This window comes from Pelodiscus sinensis, chromosome 6 (assembly GCF_049634645.1).
Source record: "Pelodiscus sinensis isolate JC-2024 chromosome 6, ASM4963464v1, whole genome shotgun sequence".
Lineage (NCBI taxonomy): Eukaryota > Metazoa > Chordata > Testudines > Trionychidae > Pelodiscus > Pelodiscus sinensis.
In genome coordinates, this window is record NC_134716.1 from 42,511,389 (window position 1) to 42,534,558 (window position 23,170).

Here is a 23,170-nt window from a genome sequence, read left to right on the forward strand (position 1 = left end):
TTAGAAGGGGGGGGCTATGAGGGGTCTGGGGTGGGGTGGGGGGAAGCTACCCCAGACCCTCTCATAGCCCTTCCTTCTGATAGTACAGCTCTGCCCCAGGAGTCCCTGATTCAGCCGCTGCTGGTCAGTTTCAGCAGCGGCTGAATCGGGGACGCCTGCAGCAGAGCAACTGGGGCGCTGCTGGGTTAGTCTAGTAGCGCCGACCCTTGGTGCCGCGAGACCAACACATCAGCACCCCAGCTGCTCTTGGGGACACCTGGGGCAGAGCAGCTGAGGTGCTGACGGGTTGGTCCCGCAGCGCCGCTCCTTGGCGCTACTGGACCAACCCGGCAGCACCCTAGCTTCTCTGCCCCAGGTGTCCCCAAGTCAGCCGCTGCAGAAACTGATCAGCGGCTGACTCCAGAAAGCCAGAGGCAGAGCTGCTCTGCCCCGGGCTTCCTAGAGTCAGCTGCTGGTCAATTTCAGCAGCGGCTGAATCCGGGACAGCTGGGGTGCTGCAGGGTTGGTCCCGCAGACCCGAGGGGCAGCGCTACTGGACCTACCCGGCAGCACTCCAGCTGTTCTGCCCCCTGCTTCCTGGATTCAGCGCTGGTCAGTTTTAGCAGCACCTGAATCGGGGAAGCTGGGGGCAGAGCAGCTCCAATGGTCCGGCTGCCCGGAGCACTTCCAGGTTCCTGATGGTGCCGGACCATCAGGAGTGTCGGACCATCAGATGCCGGACCATCAGAGTTTTACTGTATACAGTTACACTTATATTCCTAGTCTGCAGCAGCTGCTCTCCACAGTGTGCCCGAGGGCATTGCAGGCAGGGGCTGCTCTGAGCAACCGGAGCAGCCTTTCCTTGCAGCAGTGGGCTAAGGGGTGTCACAGGCAGAGACTACTCTGGGTGGCAGATGCAAGTGCTCCATCCCATCTGTGCTGGACCACAGCCCCTCCCCCCCCCAACTGGTTAACCAGTTAAACATGAAGCAAAGTCCAGTTAACCCATTACATAGAATTTTATACCCCTTGATTTTTATATCCCTAATAAATGCAGGCTCTTCCAAAAGGAGAAAAAGACCAGGAATTGAACTTTCATGTACAAGAGGAGGAGTGCAGAACACTATCACGCCAATCCTGCGTCATGTGCCAATCACTTATCACTCTTTTATCAGTGCAAAGTGGCTCCTAAAGCTAGGTAATCTGACTCCCAGAGAATTTCCCCCTCCCCCCCTCCCAGGGCCGGATTAAGATCTTTAGAGGCCCTAAACATTGAAAAGATTATGGTGCCCTCCCCCCCCCCCCCATATGTAATTCAAAATAAAAACAATACTTTACTGTAAAATCTCTTTTGTGCCCCTGCTTTGCTGGTGCCCTAAGCAAGTGCTTAGTCTGCCTATTGGGTAATGCAGCCCTGCCCCCGCCCCCTCTGTAAAATGTGTTGCAGTGAAGATGCTATTCTCCCTCTTGTAGTTCAAGTGAGTTAGCCTAAATCTGCACTGGCACTTTATTATGCTGCAACTTTCTGGCTGAGGAATACACAGACAACCTCCCCAGTGCAGCAAGTGCCAGTGTAAATTGGTTCCCAGTCTGTTAGCTACCCCCCTGAAAGTGGTTTACAGAGCACTGGGAAAGCTCTCTCCCAGCCCTCCTGCCATGCCCACACTGCCACATTAAAGCTTTTTTGCAGCTGCATTTTAAATTTGGAAGTGTAGAGAGAGCCTTTGAAAAGAGGATGTAGCTAGGGCACCGCCCCTTTGGATCACTGTCAGCTAGCACAGCTTAAAGCCGTTTTCAAGCTGCTAATCAGCCTGCTGGTGCAGAGTGGCTGCTAGGTCAGAAAGCAAAAAAGGAATTGTTGCTCTTGTGTTCTGTAACTGTACTGAATGCTCCTCAGTTACAGCTGAGGATCTGGTCCATTGCTTAGTTAGACTACAGAACTATCAATTCTTTTCCCTTTGAAAAGACTGCATTGTCACCAGCATTTGTAAATGGTTATTTAAAATCAAACATTTCTTAAATCTTTTTTTATATGGCACAATACAGTATTCTCAGGAAGGGATAAATGTTGCATCAAATTATAAAAGTTGGCGGGACTCGGATGCAGATGATAAAGCAGATGAAAATATAGATCCATATTTAAAGCTATTTTATTTTTTAAACTACTTGTCAGTAAACACTTGATATGAATCACGTTTTGGAGTTTTTTTTTTCTGAAAAACTACTTGGTTAATGAAGATTTTATCAACTATGTTTCCTTTCACACAGAGACCATATATACATTTCAAGTTTGTTTTTCAGGTATCTTTGAGTGGAAGGTAAATACTTTAATTTGAAAAGTAAATAAGGCAAAATGTCATAAGTGTTTTAAGCCAGGTAGAAATAAGTTGTATACAGCTATCAATGGTATGCCATGATTTAATTTATGTTTACAAAAAAAATATGCTTTAGAAAATAGTCCCTCCCTTTAGCCAAAGCAGGTTTATCTGGCTTCCAAGGATTTCCCTGGTTCTAATTTTTATAATTGTAATTCTGTAAATTCTGACTATAGTAACATGAACAGTTGTCCTAGGGACTTCTCTTCTAGATAGCATGCTTTCAAAAAAAAAAAAAAATCAGAAAATCCCAAAATCTTACAAATGCTCTAAATGAATAGCAGCATATACATTCTTACCCAGTAATTCAGGGAAAAATACTTGGTTTTAAAAAGGTGGGGTGGTGTGTGGGGGTGGTGTGTTTAGGTTTTTTTTTTTTTTTTTTTTTAAAGAGCAGGCCTTGTAACTCAACAAAATGATATGGGATCAACTTTATTTTATTATCCGTCCTATAAATCAGCCTTCTTTTTCATTTTTAAGGGTGTCATAGTCTTGTTTTCCTGAAAACCAAGTTGTTGTTTTTCATCTTGAAAATATTTTTAGTGCACTAGTTGATATGATCTGTATCAAGAAGTATGTTTATAGATCACTGTTTCCCTTCCCAAAAAAAAGCCAAGCTGCCTGAAATCAAATGATTCTTCATATAACATAAAACGTAGAAAGCAGGCATAAGTTTTGATGGTATTGGATTCTGCTTTGAAGAAATTAAAAGTAATCTTTCTGGGGGTAAATAATGAAACAGTTTTTTTAGATAAAGGAGAACTCTGGAAAGCAGTATATTTTTTCCAGTAATTATTCCAGAATTATGCAGTTACCCATCACAACTCTAACTTTTTGCCACTGTGGACTATGACTCTATTGCCTGTGGAGAAGTGTACACTGAAGTGAAGTTAGTGTGCTTCTGTGATCTGCAGTATGCAGGATCAGACAAGATGATCATGATGGTCTCTTCTGACCTTAAAGTCTATTAATCTGTATGTGAGATGTCAGAAATGTTTTAACGCTTTCTTCCTTACCACCTGCAGCTTTATTTATGTTGTGCTATAAAGTGATGATGCATTTTTTGCTGACTTATTAATTAAAAACAGCAATAGTTTCTTCAGTTGATAGTAAATATAAACTGTCCTTAATTTTACAATTCCTAGAATCTGATTTTTTTTTTTTTTCCTCCTTTTCCTGCTTCTTTTAGTGGGCAATTTGCTGTAGTGAAAAAATGTCGTGAGAAGAGTACTGGTCAACAGTATGCTGCAAAATTCATCAAGAAACGGAGAACAAAATCCAGCCGGCGGGGAGTGAGTAGAGAAGATATTGAACGAGAAGTTAACATCCTGAAAGAGATTCAGCACCCCAACGTGATCACACTGCATGATGTTTATGAAAACAAAACGGATGTTATTCTTATTCTGGAACTGTAAGTAGCTCTTGAAGGACTTGGGGACGTGGTTGAGATCGCCTTTATATTTGGGAAGTAAGGGTTTTCCTTCAGAGCAGTAATGACTTAAACATCCTATATAAATGCAGGTGGGCCATGGTATTTTGAGAGCTTTATTCCAAGTTAGGCTTGCATCTCAGAGTAGTTTATTCTTCGTGAAGTAGATTGCCCAGACACCAGAGGTAGAATCTCACTTAGATCCAATACAAGTCTTTTCACTTGCTACTGTAGTCACTATGATTCTACAAAAGCGGCGAGGAGTCCTGTGGCACCTTATAGACTAACTGAAGTGTAGGAGCATAAGCTTTCGTGGGCAAAGACCCACTTCGTCAGATGCAAGTGGGTCTTTGCCCACGAAAGCTTATGCTCCTAAACTTCAGTTAGTCTATAAGGTGCCACAGGACTCCTCGCCGCTTTTGCAGATTCAGACTAACACGGCTACCCCTCTGATATTTGACAGTATAATTCTAGTGATATGTGGGCTGAACATTACCTTTCAATATCTCCAGTTAAAATGTTCTGAGTGTAAAATGCAGGAGACATGGGAAGATAACTGGTGCTTTGTTCCATAATTATAGCAAGCCAATTTTGGTTCTGCATTATATTGGTATAAATTCACAGTAATCCTATTGAACACATTTTTACATCTGTGTAACTAAGAACACAATTGGATTGGATCCAGCCCATGGAAGCAGTAGGGAGCTCCAGGCAGGCTCCCCTGCTTGCCCTGCAGCCCCGCACACCACTCAAACACAGGTGCTGGGCCCCGTTTCTGTTTCAAAACTGTAGTGGAGGGATAAAGTTTCAGGAACTGCCCCTGCTCCCAGCACAATCCCATTGGTCGGTTTCTGGCTAGAAACGGGCCAATGGTAACTCCCTGTTAGAAGAACCACCCCCCTTCTCCTCAGCTCAGGTATTCACACAAGCAAGCAGGATGGCTAGCTGGGAAACGTTTTAAGCTCTGCAAGCTTTAGCACAGCAGTCAGGCAGGCAGGTTTGGCTGTGGGCTGGTAAGTCTCCTGCCCAGAGTTTGCCTCTGGCACCCTCATCCCCTCAGCTCCCCCCCCCCCCCCCCCAACCCTATGCCCCATCCCCATCAATATACCCCAACCTTTTGACTCCCTCTTGCACCCACCCACCAACTTTGGCACCCCAATCTCCTGCCCTAGATCACTGTACCCTTCTACCGTATGTCGTATTCCAAATCCCTGCACTCCAGTCCCCTGCCCTAGGTCAAAACCGCCTCCTTCACCCAAACTCCCTCCCAGACTCCATTCTCCCTCCTGCACTCCAGACCCTTATCCCACGCTCCCTCCTGCACCCAACCTCTATTCAAGACCCCTCATCTCCATTCATTTCTTGGAAGAATGCAACCCTCAACTACTTTCCAAAATCTTGGAGTGTCCCCCATCAAAAATTACTGCCCAGCACTGCAGTTTACCTAATATATGTTGCTATTTTGCAATGTTGAAACTCGAACTGAGCTTTTATATTCCTGCATTGTGTTTGACACGCTTCTTACTGTTCATACAAGTCTAATATTAAGAGGTGGGGTAGAGGCAAAAATACATTTGTAAGAAATTATTTTCCTTTCAACTAAAATTCTCTGAGGCTGCAGGATTGTTTAGACTCAGCTTTGAATCACTATTTACTCTGAAGTTCTGAACAAGAAGTCAGAAGCTAATTGGGACAAGCGAAAAGATCTAGATCATACCCATAAAGCTTAACAGAGAACTAGTGTTTGTTTATGAGCATTTTGAGCACTTGTTTTACTGAAGCATTGAAAAATGGGTGGTTATATAGCCAAAATTCAGTTTTGTGCTAAGAATTCCATTGCTTTGTTTTTAATAATTGTAAGTTAATAATACAAACAGGTTTAATTGAGGGCCTATACACCATCCTTCACTATGTTTGCAAAGCTTAAAGGCTGAAATTTGGGTTGGCCCTGAAGAAATGGTAATGGAAACTCCAGCAACAACTCAGTTTGAAACTGACACCAGAATCTTGACCAGGGTTGTTTTGTCCTTGTCTGTTACCTCTCTTTGGTTGGGTTCTCCTCCCATCTCCTTTTGTGCTGATTTGTGTTTTTCTGCTTATTAGTTTGTACACTTACTGTCCCTTTTCCCCTTCTTTCATATATTTATACTTTGACACGGTTTATGCACTGTCATCCCCTACCCCTCCCTGTGTTAACCTACACACAAGATTTAGGAAGGAAGCTAAATTAGAGAAGATTAGAATTCTCACAGATTTGCTGTTTTATACTGTAAATTCTAGTCACCTTGTTGAAACATAGCTGCAGCTGTCCTACATATGACTGTTTACCACGCCTCTATTTATCTATCTGATATTTATCATCTTAGCTGCTTTCTATTTGTGCATTGATATTTGAGAAGAGCAGGGGGGAAAAGCTCTTCATTTCTACAAATATTTTGTATGATAACTTCTATGATTTAATTAGCACTAGAAAATCTACTAATCCCTCTCTTCTTCCAGAGCCCCTTAAAAGCTTATTTTTTCTGACTTACAAAGTTATTTCCAGTGATCTCGCTTACCACTTCTTCCAGCTATTTTAACACATGGGTTTTGACAAAATTGGATCGTAAGGATGTTTTAAGAGTGGTCCTCCCTCTTGATCCCATGAATTTGGCTGGGCTTGACTCCCTCCAGTGGACATTTTTTGTGACCTGGTGCGTAGGGTCACAGCACTTTCCAGATTTGACTGAACCACCTGTCCATAATGGTGGTATCCAGTTAGGCCGAATTTGAATTCATGATGCTGTCACCCTATCCATCAGGTTGCAACACCATGCTCACACATTTGTCCCTCTTAATCCCTTGTCGGGGGGTCAGGGCCAAAACTGAGCCATGCTGCTAGCCACTGCAAGTCAGCCTCATGGAACAAGAGCCACTGCTACAGAATTAAGGATGTTAAATGTTGATTAATCAGCCCCTCTCCCATGGGGCTCTTGCTGCGTTTCAAAGGCAAAAGGCACATCTGAGAACCCAGGGTGAGCAGGACTGTTTGGATCCCCACTCACCCCGAGTTCCTGCTGAGTCACTTCTCCCTTTGAAATGTAGCAAGCACCCCATGGGAGAGGCACAGCAGTTGAGTGGGAACTGCTCTAGTCCCTGCTCACATAATTTCCCGCTGCACCGCTGTTTCCCTTGCCACCACTTCCACGGAGACGGTGCTGGCGGGAACCAGCTTCTAAGCTGGCTCCCGCTCCCCCCCACCCCTTGCTGTTTCTGATAGAGGCAGTGGGGTGGGGGGAAGCGACTAGTTGAGTAGTGACTTGACTGCCTGATAAGACTATGCTAATTGGGTAGTCAACTAATTGCTTACATCCCTATACAGGATAAGTGCAAGAGAGATTCTGTTACCCTCCTTGAAGGTCTTCCACTCTCTTGGTGCTCTTATCCCCCTCACCAGTCTGTTTGTTGGGCCATGACTGGTTATGTATATGTACAAATGAGTCCTGAGGCTCCAAAGGTTGGGAACTGGTGGTTTAAAGGGAAATAGTATTATGTGGAACCAAGGATGCAGGTCACACTGGAGTATAAATGTGTCCAGGATTCCAATGATCACTGTTAATTGATGCTAAAGTCCTTTTCTCACATGTCTGAGCAACATGTTTTACAAAAGGACTTTAGCATTAACTAAGGCCACTCACTTCCATATCATCATACTTTTTACTCTTTGGAATTTATAACACTTATTCCTTTCCCTAGTAATTACTAATCTCTACTCAATATAAATAGTTTGACAAACTCATTTGTTAACAGCTTAAATATCAGTCTACTGCAAGTAGGCTCCCAATTATATATGCAAAATCTAATTAGTTTTGCTTCTCAGAATTCCTAGGATATTTTCAATGCAGAGTAATCTGTTTATTATTTATTTACATATACAGCAGCTACACATTACAAATCCCCCTTTTATGTATTGTATTGCTAGTAGACTGGCATTGCCAGAGTCCTTCAGGGCAGGGTGCTGGTAGTGTGGGGAGGTGCAATACTGGTGGCCAGGTCTTTGGGGATGTGTGTGGGCGGAAGGGGGAGAGAGTGCAGGAGTCTAGGGATGGAAGGGGAGCGAGAGTGAGGGTTGTGGGGTGAGGAGAGGTTCAGGGCAGAGGATCCCATTCAGCATGGGCCTCTTCTGCCCCCCTCAAACTCCCGGCCTTTTTTCTCACCCCGTCCACTGCTGCAGCCAAAGGCAGGGTGTAGGGAAAAGGTTTGGGGGAGAGGAGCTACTTACTCAGGGTGTTGGCATGCAAAAAGGTCCTGCTGGCCATTCCCTTGGTGGGACACTCTGCATATAGCTCTTTCTTGCAGGCTTGCTGCCCCCACTGGCGACATTCATATTGCATCCCTCCAAATAGCAGCCCCTTTCTTTGCATGTTATGGAAAATAGTCCTTTCCTGGAGCTTCTAGTTGTCCTGGCACAACTAAAACCCTTACCTTCCTTTTGGTTAGGAGAAGGGGAAGCTGAATTCCAAATTTGGTGGTCCTGGCTCTTACCATTTAGGAGGTGGACTTGAACAATCTCTCTCTCTCTCTCTCTCTCATATATAGTAGATATAGTATAACCTTCTTTATACTTAAAATTACCTTCTAACTCTGTCTTACAATTTAAGCAGGGTGAGGTTAGATCTGTACTTGGATTTCAGGCCTGTGAGGAATAGACTGATACAGTTGGCCTCAGGGAAATAGTCGGCCTTCAACTTAGTTAATTATATTTTGTTTACTTAGAATTTCCCTTATCGTTTCAATCAAGGAAGTTCATTTTCACTTTCCTCCTTAGAAATTACTCTTTGTCTATGCTGGTTCAGAAAACTATCTGACACTGAATTCATTGTAATATCACCAAAGTTCATGTAATTAGTTAATAATTACAGGAATAAAATGGAGAAGTGATTGTAATCCCTTTATTTTAATTGACAATAGTAATTGCTGTGAAAGCAAGCTTTAGTAATTGGCTATATCCATAAGATATTATGAAAAGCAATTGACAATGAAAATAGGTTGTAATGCCATGCTGGAAAAATTATAAACCTATATGGTTCCAGGTAGTTGAAAATCCTAGTTGTTCAAATCCTTATTGTGTACCTGTGAGGAGGTGAGTCCCCCTCACCTTCAGAAGAAAGGTGGGGGAAACCCCATTAGAGAGATGCTCTGCCTGTGGGATTATTTATTCCTTCCTGGCCAGAAAGAGTGGAGGTCGATAGTGAGCCGTTAGACATCCTGGATTTGTATAGCTCCTGAGCTCTATGTAGAGAAGGCATAACTCTCCTCTAAAGAGAAAATTCCAGAAAACAAGACAGGCTTTTGTGAGTGAAGTCCTGAAGAAAGTACACAAGTATGGCCATACTGGGTCAGACCAAAGGTCCATCTAGCCCAGTATACTGTCTTCTGACCATGGCCAATACTAGGTGCTCCAAGGGGGAATGAACAGAACAGGTAATCAAGTGATCCGCTGTTGCCCAGTCCCAGCCCCTGGCAAACAGAATAGGGATATCCTACCTATCCATCCTGGTTAACATTAATTAACCTCCATTAATTTATCCATTTCTTTTTTAACCCTGTTATAGTCTTGGTGTTCACAACATCCTCTGGCAGATAGGTTCACAGGCTGACTGTGTGTTATATGAAGAAATAATTCCTTTTGTTTGTTTTAATTTTATATAGTGACTTCTAATCCTCGTGTTACAAGGAGTAAATAGACCTCTAACATATCCCCCTCTTCAGTCATTTATTTCCAAGCTGAATAGTCTCTTTTCCAAGCTGAAAAACTCTTGTAGAAGAGGAGAACTGAGAGCAAAGTTGATTTCATTGGATACTTAGTACGCTGGCCAAGACACTTCTTAGGGTACCATGTCACAGAAAAATGCTAAGTCACTGGAGCACAACAGAAACAGCCAAAGGGGACACAGGAAGTACAGATCAGTGCAGTGCCAACTTTGAAAGCAGGAGGTACTTTGAGTAGAGGCAGTTATGGTCCACATGTATCCCTGTGTTGTTAGTATTCCTCTTTATCTGAAAACCCAGTTGTCTGAAAGTTCTGGATAAGCAGGTGTGTTCTATAAGTGCATCTTTAATGCTCAGATAGTTGTATTCTTAAGGACATACTCTTTTAACATGGTTTAAGCTTAAACAGTCCAGTAACAAAAATAGTAATAGAAATGTAGCCGTGTTAGTCTGGTGTAGCTGAAGCAAAATGCAGGACTATGTAGCACTTTAAAGACTAACAAGATGATTTATTAGATGATGAGCTTTCGTGGGCCAGACCCACTTCCTCAGATCAAATAGTGGAAGAAAATAGTCACAACCATATATACCAAAGGATACAATTTAAAAAAAAAATGAACATATATGAAAAGGACAAATCACATTTCAGAACAGAAGGGGTATGCGGGGGAGAGAGGGGAAGGGAAGGAAGGTAAGTGTCTGAGTAATGATATTAGAGGTGGGGAAAGGTAGATGTCTGTGAGCTAGTGGTATTAGAGGTGATAATTGGGTAACAAAAATGAAATTGCTCGTCAGAGAACTTGCCTTCTGTCCTATCTCTAACCATCCTATGGTAGCTTATAGTCATTAATAGGCAGCTTGTCGGTTTTCTCTCTGCATCTAAATTCATCTTCCAGAGTGTTTTCCTTATACAGAGATATACTGCTGGGGAATGAGGATACTGTGTATCAGGTCTTAATTTAATACAGTTTAAATATATATATTTTTAAAACCATAAAGCTACATTTGATGTCAACTATTGATCTTCTGGTTTTACTTTCACACGTGTAATACCTGAATCAAAAAAGGAGACATGCAACACTGTCAATAAGTTCTGCAGAGTGTTTTGTTTAGTTGAAAACTCTTATAGTTGGAACACTAATTCAGATTAGTAAGCAAATATTCTTGTCTCTTGTCAATGTATTTCAACAAATCAGTATTTCTGATTTGTATTCTTCACGTAACTTGGGTATCGAGTGGAGATATGCTAACATGCTTTTTAATGCCCGTTAATTTTGATTTTCACTTCTTGGTTCAGCTAATGGATTGCAATATTGTATGCAAGTGCCTTTAGAAATAGAAATGTACCCTTTTAAAAATACTTCTCTTCATGATAGTGCTGTATTTTTCTAGGGATGTTAAATTTCCTCTAATCGACTGGTTGATTAGCCTATAAGCAGGGGGCCACAGTGGCGTTAGCTCCCAGCCCCAGGAGCTAACCCCCATTGTGGTTCTTCCTTTTAAATATAGTAAGAGCTGGCAGGCTCTTAATACATTTAAAAGGCTGAAGCACAGCAGGAGGACCCAGCACAAGCTGAGCCAGCTGATTCAGTGCTCATGCCGGGTCCCCCCACTGCACTTCTGATTTTTTTTTTTTTTTTTAAATGTATTAAGAGCCAGCAGGCTCACTTAAAAAGCAGAGGCACAGCATCTAGGACTGGGTGCGAGCTGGGAATCAGCTGATTCACCGCTCTGCTCCGATCTCCGCAATTCCCCAGCCCCCCACAGAGACGGTGCGGGGGGAAACATAGCCAGCTCCCCCAGCACAGGCTCCTGCTCCCCCTCCTTGCTTTCTCTGATAGAGGGACTATAGTCCACTATCCAGTAAGCAAAAGATAAGCTTATCGGATAAGCTTTTGCTTATCAGATAGTCGACTAATTGCTTATATTTCTACTACTTTCTAGAGAGAATTGTATGTGCAACTTATTAAATACAGCCCAACTGGTTGATTGCACTGTCCTCCCAAAACATTGTTTTGCACATACATTGAATAGACTGTTCTTGACTTCATATCATGAAGGTGATCTGGATAAAAAATCCAAGATAGTATTGCAGAAACCTTTGAAACAATTGTTTTCCTGTAATAGATTCACTACGTATTCACTGGCATCAGGGGTTCTTCCAATCTTCATAGTTGGATTGATTCTGCTGATTTTTTTTTTTTTTTAACCATTTAATTCAGTTTTCATGATTAACTTCAAACACTTCCTCGGGTGGGACTACAGCTAGAATTTCTGGTCTCTGGCTTCCTTCATTTGTTAATCTTACAAGCAATACCTGTATTTGATGCATCAACTGAAAATGTCTTCCTTCTCTAATGTTAACTGCCTGATCTTCATTTCCTATTACTCAGGTAACTAAGCCAGTTTCTGCTCAAAGTTTTGTGTCCAGTTCTCTTCCGTTGCAGCTGCTGAACCTCACTTGTTGTTCCTTTGTAGAACTTAGAATCCAGAGTTGCTAAAAGTATCCAAGACAAACTCTGCAAAATGCAAGAAACACAACAGAGGAACAGTTAGGCTCTGTCACAAGCACTTTCTGCTGCTACTACTACCGGGACGTCTCTCCACTGACTTTGGATGTGTTACTTTGTTTCTTGATACCTCGGTCTCATTGATGGGCAACCTAAATGGACTGAATGAATGGCCCTCCTTCATCTCATTGGGCTGCAAGACTGTCATAACTAAGACAGTTTCATGGTACAGGGTATCTTTGCTAACTACGCTTGCATACTAGAAATTGCGGGGTGTGCCAGTTGAACTTGAGCAGCACTTTGAATGCAGAAGACACACATGGCTCTTACAGTCAATATTCTGTGCAGTTATCGCTCATCTCTCTTCACATGACCTTGCTTTATGTGTGTCATTTCAGTAATACCAATGGGGAAAAATAAGTGGACATAAGTGGTTTCTGAGGACAGGACAAGGAGTAATGGGCTTAAAGTGCAGCAGGGGAGGTTTAGATTGGACATTAGGAAAAAATTCCTAACTGTCAGGGTGGTCAAATATTGGAATAAATTGCCAAGGGAGGTGGTGGAATCTCCCTCTCTGGAGATATTTAAGAACAGGTTAGATAGACATCTGTCAGGGATGGTGTAGACGGAGCTTGGTCCTGCCTTGAGGACGGGGGGCTGGACTCGATGACCTCTCGAGATCCCTTCCAGTCCTATTATTCTGTGATTCTATAAACCAGCAGTATCTGGAAACCCTGCATGTGGGCATCAGTAAACAAAATGTCTTGAATGCTGCACGCAGAACTTGTTGGGTCATGTGTGACCCACCTCTTTTCAATCTGATTTCTCTATTTAGACTAGAAGTTCTATAGGTCAAGGATGCTATGACTGCACATTTCACTAACAGCTTACTGTTATCTTATTTTTACTAGACTAACTTAGGGTTACACATATTGTTTTTATTAAATGCTGCTGTTGAATTAATTGGAAAATAGATTGAACCTGATTAAACACACACATCCATACACTCATAAACAAACCCTGTCTTGCTTTTGCTTAAAGTTACCAGTCTTTTGCTCACATTAACTCACTGGCCAGGTGAGTTAAATGCAAGGGGGAGGAGCGAGGGCTTCTCTTGGTCTAGACCAGGGGTCTCCAAACTACGGCCCGGGGGCCGGATGCGGCCCGCGAGGCCCTCTCATCCGGCCCGTGGAGACCTTTTTGGATTCAAAGGCAGAAGAAGTGAGATTGTTTCAAAACCCATTTGAAGCAGATGTGGCCAGTTGCCCAGATGAACTGCAGCTGGAAGTCATTGAGTTGCAAGCAAATGACCTCCTTAGGGACAAGTTCAAAATAGGACTGGTGGGTTTTTACCAGTTTTTGCCCAAGGAAGACTTTCCTAATGTCAAAACTTTTGCATCAAGGTACCTTTCAATCTTTGGAACAACATACCTGTGTGAACAAACATTTTCAAGAATGAAATACGTGAAGAACAATTTGAGAACAAACTTGTCCGATGATAATCTCAGGTCACTGTTGATGTTAGGGACAACAAATCTAAAGCCAGAAATGTCTGCTATTTTGGCATCCAGGAAACAATTTCACCATTCACACTAATACAGGTGTTCATGTGTGGTGTATGAATGTGTTATTAAATAATAACTGAATAAAATAATATTAAATAAATAATTAAAAACAACATCCATGTTTTGATTGTTTTTTTATTTGGACCTCAAGTGTGTAGTCGGCCCCCGAACTGCTGTTTGATAGTTAATGCGGCCCTCGGGCTGAAAAGTTTGGAGACCCCTGGTCTAGACCAATGCTCTGATCTTAACAAGATGAGACTCGGAGATTCATGCAAGACACTCCATCTTTTATAGGACTTTTCTCCCATTCAGGTCTATACATTTTGCTGTGTCAATTCTTAATCACCATCCATTCTGTTTATCTGGGAGTTATTCTACACTCTGACCTCAGTATGTTGGTGGTTCCTTCCCAGTGTTATTTCAAAGCTGCCTTTGTCTATAAAGAGATGCTTGCCCTTAACACTCCAAGGCTGTCCATAATGTCCATTAGTCAGCTTTGTTTTGGGCTTCAATATACTTCATTATAAGCAATGCATAGAAATACATAACTGAAGCTAATGTGTTCTGCTTTCATAATACACTCTGTGTATCTAGGGTTGCCAGGTGTCTGTCCGGTATTGAACCGGACAGTCCATTATTTTTCTCCTGTCCGGTAAAAACATTCAGAAAATACCAGACACCTAAAATGTTCAGTACTTTGATTCTCTCCTTCCCCTCCCGCCCCCCCGCCCCGCCCCCAGCCAGGAGGCAAAAATCCTGGGCTGTCTGGCTGAATACGGAAGCAGCCTGGCAACCCTAGTGCTTATTGGGAAGCTGGCGCAGCGAGGCAAGATGGCAGGGGGCCATTGGCAGCCTGTTAGAGCCGAAAAGCCCCCCCCTTTTTTTTAAACCTCACCTTACGTGGTGGCATGTGTGGGTGGTGGGGTTTTTTGTTTGTTTTTTTTTCCTCAACAAACTTTTTCGTGGTGGTGGTGGTGGGTATTTTTTCTGAAACCATCTGTCAACTGTAGTGTATTCTTGTATTTTTATGTGTAAACTAAAAGGTTTTATGTAAGCCTTTTATGTGAGGAATAGTATAGTGTTAGGGCAACTATAAAGGTGAAAAGATTTTGTAGTTTATTTTAACAGTAATGGAAATTAGATCTGACTTGAATTTAATTTTAGTTACCTTGTTAATCTGAATTGTCTTTGTGTAGAGTCTGTGGTAGCAGTCACACTCGTTCTGCTAATCAGAGTTGTTAGCTCACAAATGAGCAATTCTGTTTATCCAATAGCTTCAATCAGCAGCGAGGAAGGGGGAAAAAAAAGAGAAAATGAGCAGAGAATAGATTCAGGCATTGTGTAAGTACCATACACAGAAGCTCTGACAGGCTGTATAAAAAGACCAAATACAGCACCTGATAGTACAGATAATCTGTTTATCTTCAGGAAGCAATTTTTATGCAGTCACTGGTTCCTGTCATGCTGCTGTGAGTCCTAGCTTCATGAAGCCCCAGGGATACTAAAAACAGTTCTTGCTTAAAGGTGAACTTTAAACAAAAAAAAAAAAAAACAAAACAAAAAAAAAAAACCTTAAAATTCTGTCTGCTTGGGCAAAATGTGCTGAAAACTTCACTTTAGTAAAGCTAATAGGGACATTAGTCATATTGCAACCTCAATGCAAACCTTTTTATTTACCATTCAGTTCGCCTAAATCACATCAACTGACTTCCACTTAACATGATGTATGATAGGGCATCATCATGAAGCTAAAACTAACCAGCTTGATTTGTAAGGGATCTAGAAGTGAAAATGGTGAGGTCAATATTATATGATGGTGTGCTTTTGTCCTCCGCTTCCTGATTTAATTGTGACTACTCATATGCCTTAAATTAAGCATGTACTTAAGTACTTGTTTGGTTTAGGGCTTTGTGCTGAAGAATTGCAGTAGGCATTTTGACACTGATTAGCTTCACCTTTTAAAATAGAGCACAGATTAGAATGTGCTTGACTGACTTAGCATGCCAGTAATTATTTATAGAGCATGTTGTATATTAATCCTATTTTTTTAATTATCAAAATTTCAAATCTTGATTAATTTAAGACCTTACTAGTGGACAGAATCGATACCAATGCTTATGTGCAGCTCAAAAATTGTCCTTTAGCTTAATTTTGAATTTTGGGACTATTGTTGAAAATTACCATGTAAAGGAATAATAAAAAAGGAACTTTTGAGCATTCCAGAATATTTTTAGCTAGTTACATGATTTTTAAGATTCAGGAGGTAATCAAACCAACCCCTGGTGTCAATTTGAAGTCCCAAACAGAAATTCTTTTAAAATGGTGTTCAGATCTAAAAGGAAGTGGAAATCGGAATTCAAGTCTTCATCTTACTTCCCTCTTCTCATCACTGTGCACATAACTATCATCCGTGTTGGTTAGGCTCCTTCCTCAGATGACAAGACAACTATCCTTAATGCCTTACTTTCTCTCTTCCTTCAAATCCAGATTGTGTGCAGACCTGATACTGATTTCTGCACATCCCTTCTGATCTTTCTTATTTCTGCCCCCATACCAAATATTTCACTTCAGACTGTATGCCCTTGAGGATAGGGACTCTGGCTGCCTCTGTTAATAGAAAGTGCTTGGCATTTTGAGTGCAGTTTTAATATGAATGATTAAGGCCCTAGATTAACTTGAGGATTGGAATGTGTTTTGAGGACAAATAAAACATGTTGCAGCTGCTGCTAACTACAGTTTGAGCAAACCCTGACCTTGATACTTCCTAATGCTAAAAATCATCTAATCTTCTCCATAGCACTTTGCTTTTAGTGTGTGCTTATATATGTTTATATATTTTATATATAAAATATTTGTGTGTTCTATCCTAGCAGTTATCTGTGTTCAAGTGCATACGCTTAAGAGAACATTGAATTTTAACTTTTGGAAAGAGATGTATGAGGTATTTTAATACAGGCTATATAAGCCAGTACAGGTTCATTTAAAATATAATCACAGTATGCCTTCCAAATGCTGGTCTCAAGTGTGTGTGTGAGGCGGAGGGAGTCTTACTAATTTTGTAGATATTGAATTATGCAAATTGTCATCTTCTGTTTTAATATGATTGGCATTAAGAGCTGCTGAATGCTTTAGAAAATGACTGAGAGCACAGCTAATGCCACAGGACTCCTCGCCACTTCTACAAAAATCAGTAAGTTAAAGTGTTCATGCCAATAACCCCTGCACCTGTTCTCTCAGTGTTGCAGGTGGGGAGCTCTTTGATTTTTTAGCTGAAAAGGAATCTCTGACGGAGGAGGAAGCCACAGAATTTCTCAAACAAATCCTTAATGGTGTTGACTATCTCCACTCTCTGCAAATTGCCCATTTTGATCTCAAGGTAAGTTGGACAGATGAAAAAATTGGTACTACAAGCAACCCACCCCTCTTGACAATCCAATTAGACCACCAAAAACAATCTCCATGTGTAATAGATTACATCTTGAAAATATGATTTCTAGCTTATGTAGATAAGGGAGAACACAGCTGAAAAGTGTTCCCATGCATCTTTTATATAAAAAGGGGGGAGGAGGAGAGTCTTTCCCAGTTACACAGGCTAGCAGCTATTAACAAAACTGTGGTTTTGAAAATAGCTTTCAAGAAGTGATCTTGAAACTTATGTCAGGTTAGGAATTATATGTAGTGTGGATGTGACCTTGATTTAGAACTGTGCAAATAATCAAATTTTCAGTTCATTGGCAGTTCTGAAAAATCAGAAGAATAAATCATTTTGGATCAAAGAGAACCTTTCAGTTTCAAGCGTTTTTATTTTTTTACTTAGATAAAATTAAGGAATTTTTTCAGAAGCTGGTCTTTTTACATGAAAACATTGTCAAATCTTTCTATGCCCCACCTCAAATTGTTTTTTCTTACATGAACAAGGCCACAAAACTGACAACCATTTGCAAAAAATGTTTACAAATTTGCATTTTTGCTGAAAACTTTGCAGCAAAAAAATTTACCCATGCTCTAGTATTGATGCAACATTCTGAACTGGTAAATTCTTCTGGCTTTGTTTCAATTCCATACATCTAATGCTCGCACTCAAGATCTACATTTCTTTAAACCGAAACAAGCAGACACAAGTGTTTACAGTCTGGGATGCTTGGGATGCAAGTAGGAATTTTCACAAAGTGAAAGGAAGTTTGAAACTAATTTGCATCTAGGGTTGCCAGATGGTTTCAACAAAAATACCGGACACACTTAACATTACATCACAATCTACATTACATCTTATTTAAAAAATATTGGACATTTATATTTTCTCATTTATATTTTCTCAATTTGTTTCCTGAACAGAAATCTCAAATAGTGGACACCTGGCAAACTGATGCAAATAATGTTATCAATGAAAAGAGAAATGAAATGAACTCCATTAATATTTTGAATTCCTTTTACTATTATTTTACTGGTTTTCTCTTTCTCATAGCCAGGAATGTTTTCGTGTGTTGAGCATTTTGATGATTTTTTTTTATTTATTATTTTTGGGTTGTGGAGGTAGGTAGGCCCCAAATCAGGAAGGTATTTCAATTTAAGGAAGATATTTAAAGAGGTTCTGAAGTCCTCCTAAAGACAAAGGTCATGTCTATACTGTGGAAACAAAGGCACATTTTTTTACATGTGTTAGCTAACACGTGCTAAAATCCTTGTATATCAAAGGAGGTTGTAGTTATAAAATGTTACCTGTCCCAGGCAGAGGAGAGCCTAAGGTTTATCTCAACTAACTAACATTTGTTTAATATACAACTGCGGTGTCTGCTACAGGTAAAAATTAGAGTTGCCAGGTGTCTGGTGTTCTACCGCACAGTCCGGTATTTGCGCTCTTTGTTCGGTTAAAAAAAAATCAGAATACCGGACATGTGCAATGATTCTCTGATTCTCCCCCCCCCCCCCCCCCCGGCTGCGCACCGGACTGAAGCCTGGCGTGGGCGGGGGGGAGCAGCTGGAAGGCGGGAAATGCTAGGAACCTGTGATTGTGCAGAAGCCTGATGGGAGGAGGGGAGCGGCTGGGAGTCTCCGACAGGCTTCTGAAGCGCCCAGAGGGCCGATCGTGGCCCCACCTCCCGGGTGGGGAATCCCAGCTGGGAGGCGGGGCCGTGATTGCTGCTCTGGGTGCTTCAGAAGCCTAGCTGGGGCGGGGGGACTTATCCCATGTTCCCTCCCCCTCCCCCCCCCGCTCAACCAAAAAAAAATACTGTCTGGTATTTTTTGGAGACCATCTGGCAAACCTAGGTAAAATCCTGTCACCACAGCAATCAAGTGCATTTTGTCTTTGATTTCAATGGAGCTAGGATTTTCATCTAGCTAAAACATACTAATGTTTAAAATCCTAATATGTTGTTCCTTCCCACCACCCCCCCAAGGAACTTGTGTTTTTAAGACAGAGCCAAGAGACTGAAACACGTACTTAAGTGCCTTTCCTTGTAGCCAGCACATATTAATTTTTTTGTTTTGTTTTGAAAGCCTGAAAACATAATGCTCCTGGATAGAAATGTACCAAAGCCCCGCATCAAGATTATTGACTTTGGCTTAGCACACAAAATTGACTTTGGAAATGAGTTTAAAAATATCTTCGGAACACCAGAGTTTGTTGGTGAGTGCAGGTTTTACCCTTATATATTTTCTTTTCTTTAAACCTACGAAACCGTACGTATAGCATGTCTTAATTTAGATTTACAGAATTTGTGTGCAGGAGATGGCATTTTGAGATTTTGTAAAGGATGCCTTATTTCTCAGCAGTAACTTGGTTGTATCATTGTAAACGATTTTTTAATATTAACGTAGGTTAAAAATGAGTGTTTTTAAAGGGTCAGAATTAAATAAAACCACTCTTTGCTTCTTTGTTTGCTTTTATACTTCACACTATTTGTTCTCTCTTAGCTCCTGAAATAGTAAACTATGAACCACTTGGTCTTGAGGCAGATATGTGGTAAGTTAATAAACCATTCTGAGAAGATAGTTGTCGTCATTATTTATTATACTGCTTTTCTGACTCTCTCGTTCTTTCTCTCTAGGAGCATTGGTGTAATAACTTACATTCTGTAAGTACAAAAATCCATAAATCATTCTTTTTCAGCACTGTTTCATTTTGTTTTAATTCTAACATTATATTCTGATTCTGTCCTGTTGGCTTTCAGTTGTAGTGTTTATTTTTTTGTATCCGTAATACATGTACATAGCATATGGTCACATAACCAAATTGCATTGAGTAAACACAACTTTGACCTAACTGAAGTTGATCAATAAAGCTGTAACCTAATTGTTGAAAGAATAGCTAAGAATCAGTGCTGAAATGGTGGGATGGAAGCATTGTTTAGATGATTAGACTGTGTTCCAAAGTGACTTCAATCTTAATTCTCTGAAGTTAAAGCACAGCTTTTGTCTTTGTAAAATCAAATAATTTTCAAGACATATCTGACCTCTAAAAGCAAAAAGTCCCTCTTTTTTGCACTTCCTTTTCTGATCTTGCAGGGATGAAATGTCATGTAGCATATAAATATGTTCTGAGTCTAATCTTGCTTTTTTAACAGCCTGAGTGGTGCATCACCTTTTCTTGGAGAATCAAAACAAGAAACTTTAGCTAATGTATCTGCTGTGAATTATGAGTTTGAGGAAGAATTCTTCAGTAATACCAGTGCCCTTGCTAAAGATTTTATAAGAAAACTTCTTGTTAAGGATCCAAAGTGAGTTACTTCTCTTCCTGTGTTCCTGGTATGCTATCCTGAATTACAGATATGGTGGTTCAATTTGTATTGTGTTTAGGTGTTTAACAGATTATATTTACTTAGAGACAACAAGTAATAGGAGTATTTTTTTTTTCTCATTCAAGGAAGAGGATGACAATTCGAGATAGCTTGCAGCATCCCTGGATCAAGGTCAGTGTGTAAGGAACTCACCTTATTTTCTCAGTTGTACTCTTTTTTTTGTTGTGTTTATTCAACTACTTCATGAAAACTAAAAGAATAAAGTGGTATTCTGACTTAATTGTTGCTGTTTGCAAAGCTAAATTTGAAAGCTGCTGCATTTTGACTTTAAAATTAAGGTATGTTTGTTACATGGTTGTGAGGGGCAAGTATGTTGGCCCATTATTCAGATGACAGTTATGCTTGGTCAGGGAGAGACATTTAGGAAACTGCATACCAGTAAAGATACCTTTTCTATATCCTCCAATTTTCCATCTTCCTCAACTATCTTTTCAGATCCCTTTTTGTGTGGCTAAATGATGACTGAGCTAAGGAGGGCTATGATCTTCCTCACTCCCCAACAGGGCTGAGAAGGGAACTGCTGGGACTGATCCTGTTCTTCCCCACTTAATACTCAGCTTGAGTAGGACTTGTTAATTTAAAATAAAATTCTTTCCCCTGCCACTTATAAAAGTACTTAGATGTCATCTTTGGAAGACTTGATTTAGCAGTATCCTTAGAAGCCCTAACTCCCATCAATCATCCCAACATTCATAGTGACATAATTTCAACTAGAAGCTTCTGGGAACCTTGTCCAGCACACTATTATACAGCAATCCATTACATCTTATTAAAATAAAGTTGTGCTCTGAAGGATGAGTAAAAATTGCACTTAGTTCATGAGATCTATTCCCATACAGTCCATCTTGTCTGCTTCATTTTGTGACTTAGATAGAGGGACAAAAAAAATGCATACAGGCAGTCCCCGGGTTACGTACAAGATAGGGACTGTAGGTTTGTTCTTAAGTTGAATCTGTATGTAAGTCGGAACTGGTGTCCAGATTCAGCCGCTGCTGAAACTGATCATTTTCAACAGCGGCTGAATCTGGACACCAGTTCTGACTTACATACAGATTCAACTCAAGAACCCCAGGCATCCCCAAGTCAGCTGCTGCTGAAACTGATCAGCGGCTGATTCCAGGAAGCCCGGGGCAGGGGCTTCCTGTAGTCAGCCACTGGTCAGTTTCAGCAGCGGCTGACTTGGAGACGCCTGGGGCAGAGCAGCTGGGGTGCTGCTGGGTTGGTCCAGTAGCGCCGCCGCTCCTCAGCGCTACTGGACCAACCCAGCAGCACCCAAGCTGCTCTGCCCCAGGCGTCCTGATTCAGCCGCTGCTGAAACTGACCAGCAGTGGCTGAATCAGGACGCCTGGGGCAGAGCAGTTGGGGTGCTGCCGGGTTGGTCCAGTAGCGCCCAGAGTGGCGCTATGGGACCAACCGGCAGCGCTCCAGCTGCTGTACCACAGGTGTCCGGAGCAAAGCTGCGGAGCACGGGGGCAGCGGGACAGCCCAGACGCGCCGTGGCTGTCCCGCTGCCTTCGGGCTCCGTGGCTTTGCTCTGCTTTGCTCCCCGTCTCCCTGGTCTGCAGACCAGGGGGACGGGGAGCAAAGCGGCGGAGCACGCGGGCAGCGGACAGCCCAGACGCGCCGTGGCTGTCCCGCTGCCTTCGGGCTCTGCGGCTTTGCTCTGCTTTGCTCCCCGTCTCCCTGGTCTGCAGACCAGGGGGACGGGGAGCAAAGCGGCGGAGCACGCGGGCAGTGGACAGCCCAGACGCGCCGTGGCTGTCCCGCTGCCTTCGGGCTCTGCGGCTTTGCTCTGCTTTGCTCCCCGTCTCCCTGGTCTGCAGACCAGGGGGACGGGGAGCAAAGCGGCGGAGCACGCGGGCAGTGGACAGCCCAGACTCGTCTGGGCTGTCCGCTGCCCGCGTGCTCCGCCGCTTTGCTTCCTCTCCCTGGTCTGCTGGAGACCAGGGAGACGGGCCCCGTTCGTAACTGCGGATCTGGCGTAAGTCGGATCCGCGTAACTTGGGGACTGCCTGTACTGCTATTAGCCCTGCAAATCCAACACTCCTAAAGGGAAGTGAGCTGGATTCTGTTCCTCCTTATGCACAGTTAACAGAACAGTGCATGAGTTAAGTCAGTTATACCTATGGAAATACAGTGAAAGCAGTGAAGTGATGGAAATGTCACTGAGAACTTACTCTGCCTTGCAGAACTTTCATTGTGGGTCATGATGATGTACAAGCAGCAGCTTGGCTTGAAGGTACTTGGTTGAGTTCGCAAGCCTGGCAGTTTATGGAGGAAAGCAAATCTTTTTCTTGCTAACTGTATGTATTTCATCTGGAAATCATTGAGCCAAAATCATGGAACCTCTGAGGCGTTTTTACAAAGTCTCCTCTTCAACAGTTGGGTTAATACCATTTTTTCCCCCACAACAGAGTTACAGCTGTACAAATAATTACTTTTTTTTTTCCAGGTTGCTGGCAGTTCAAAAAATATAGTTGAGCATTGAATAAAACATTTTGTTCAACCTGAAACTAAACATTTGTTTCCATTTTGGGCACTTGACCCCTTTTATTTAATAAAGCAAAGGGAAATGTGAAAATAAAGGGCTCGATTCAGAAAAGCATGGTCATAGTGGTGCCCCTTTATACCTAGATAAGGAAGATGCAGCTTGGAATCTCCAAGACTGGAATGTGGGCATCTCCCATCTTACTACCTTAACTACCAGACCATGGAGTCATTTCCCCCCTTCAAAATATTTAATAATTTCATGTGAAACAGT

The 23,170-nt window shown here is 42.0% G+C and overlaps 1 protein-coding gene across 6 annotated transcripts in view; it reads left to right on the forward strand.

The window, feature by feature from the left end:
* The window catches only part of DAPK1 (death associated protein kinase 1), a 131,497-nt gene that overhangs the window by 45,865 nt on the left and 62,462 nt on the right, over window positions 1-23,170 (forward strand). For 5 of the 6 annotated variants that reach the window (XM_075931798.1, XM_075931800.1, XM_075931799.1 and 2 more), the window contains exons 3-9: window positions 3,544-3,765; window positions 16,847-16,985; window positions 19,109-19,238; window positions 19,526-19,574; window positions 19,660-19,686; window positions 20,176-20,328; window positions 20,475-20,520. In XM_075931798.1, coding sequence (XP_075787913.1) covers window positions 3,544-3,765; window positions 16,847-16,985; window positions 19,109-19,238; window positions 19,526-19,574; window positions 19,660-19,686; window positions 20,176-20,328; window positions 20,475-20,520 — 766 coding nt within the window. Of the gene's footprint in view, window positions 1-1,049; window positions 1,178-3,543; window positions 3,766-16,846; window positions 16,986-19,108; window positions 19,239-19,525; window positions 19,575-19,659; window positions 19,687-20,175; window positions 20,329-20,474; window positions 20,521-23,170 lie in introns of those variants that run through there. The other variant, XM_075931797.1, reaches the window with a different exon arrangement.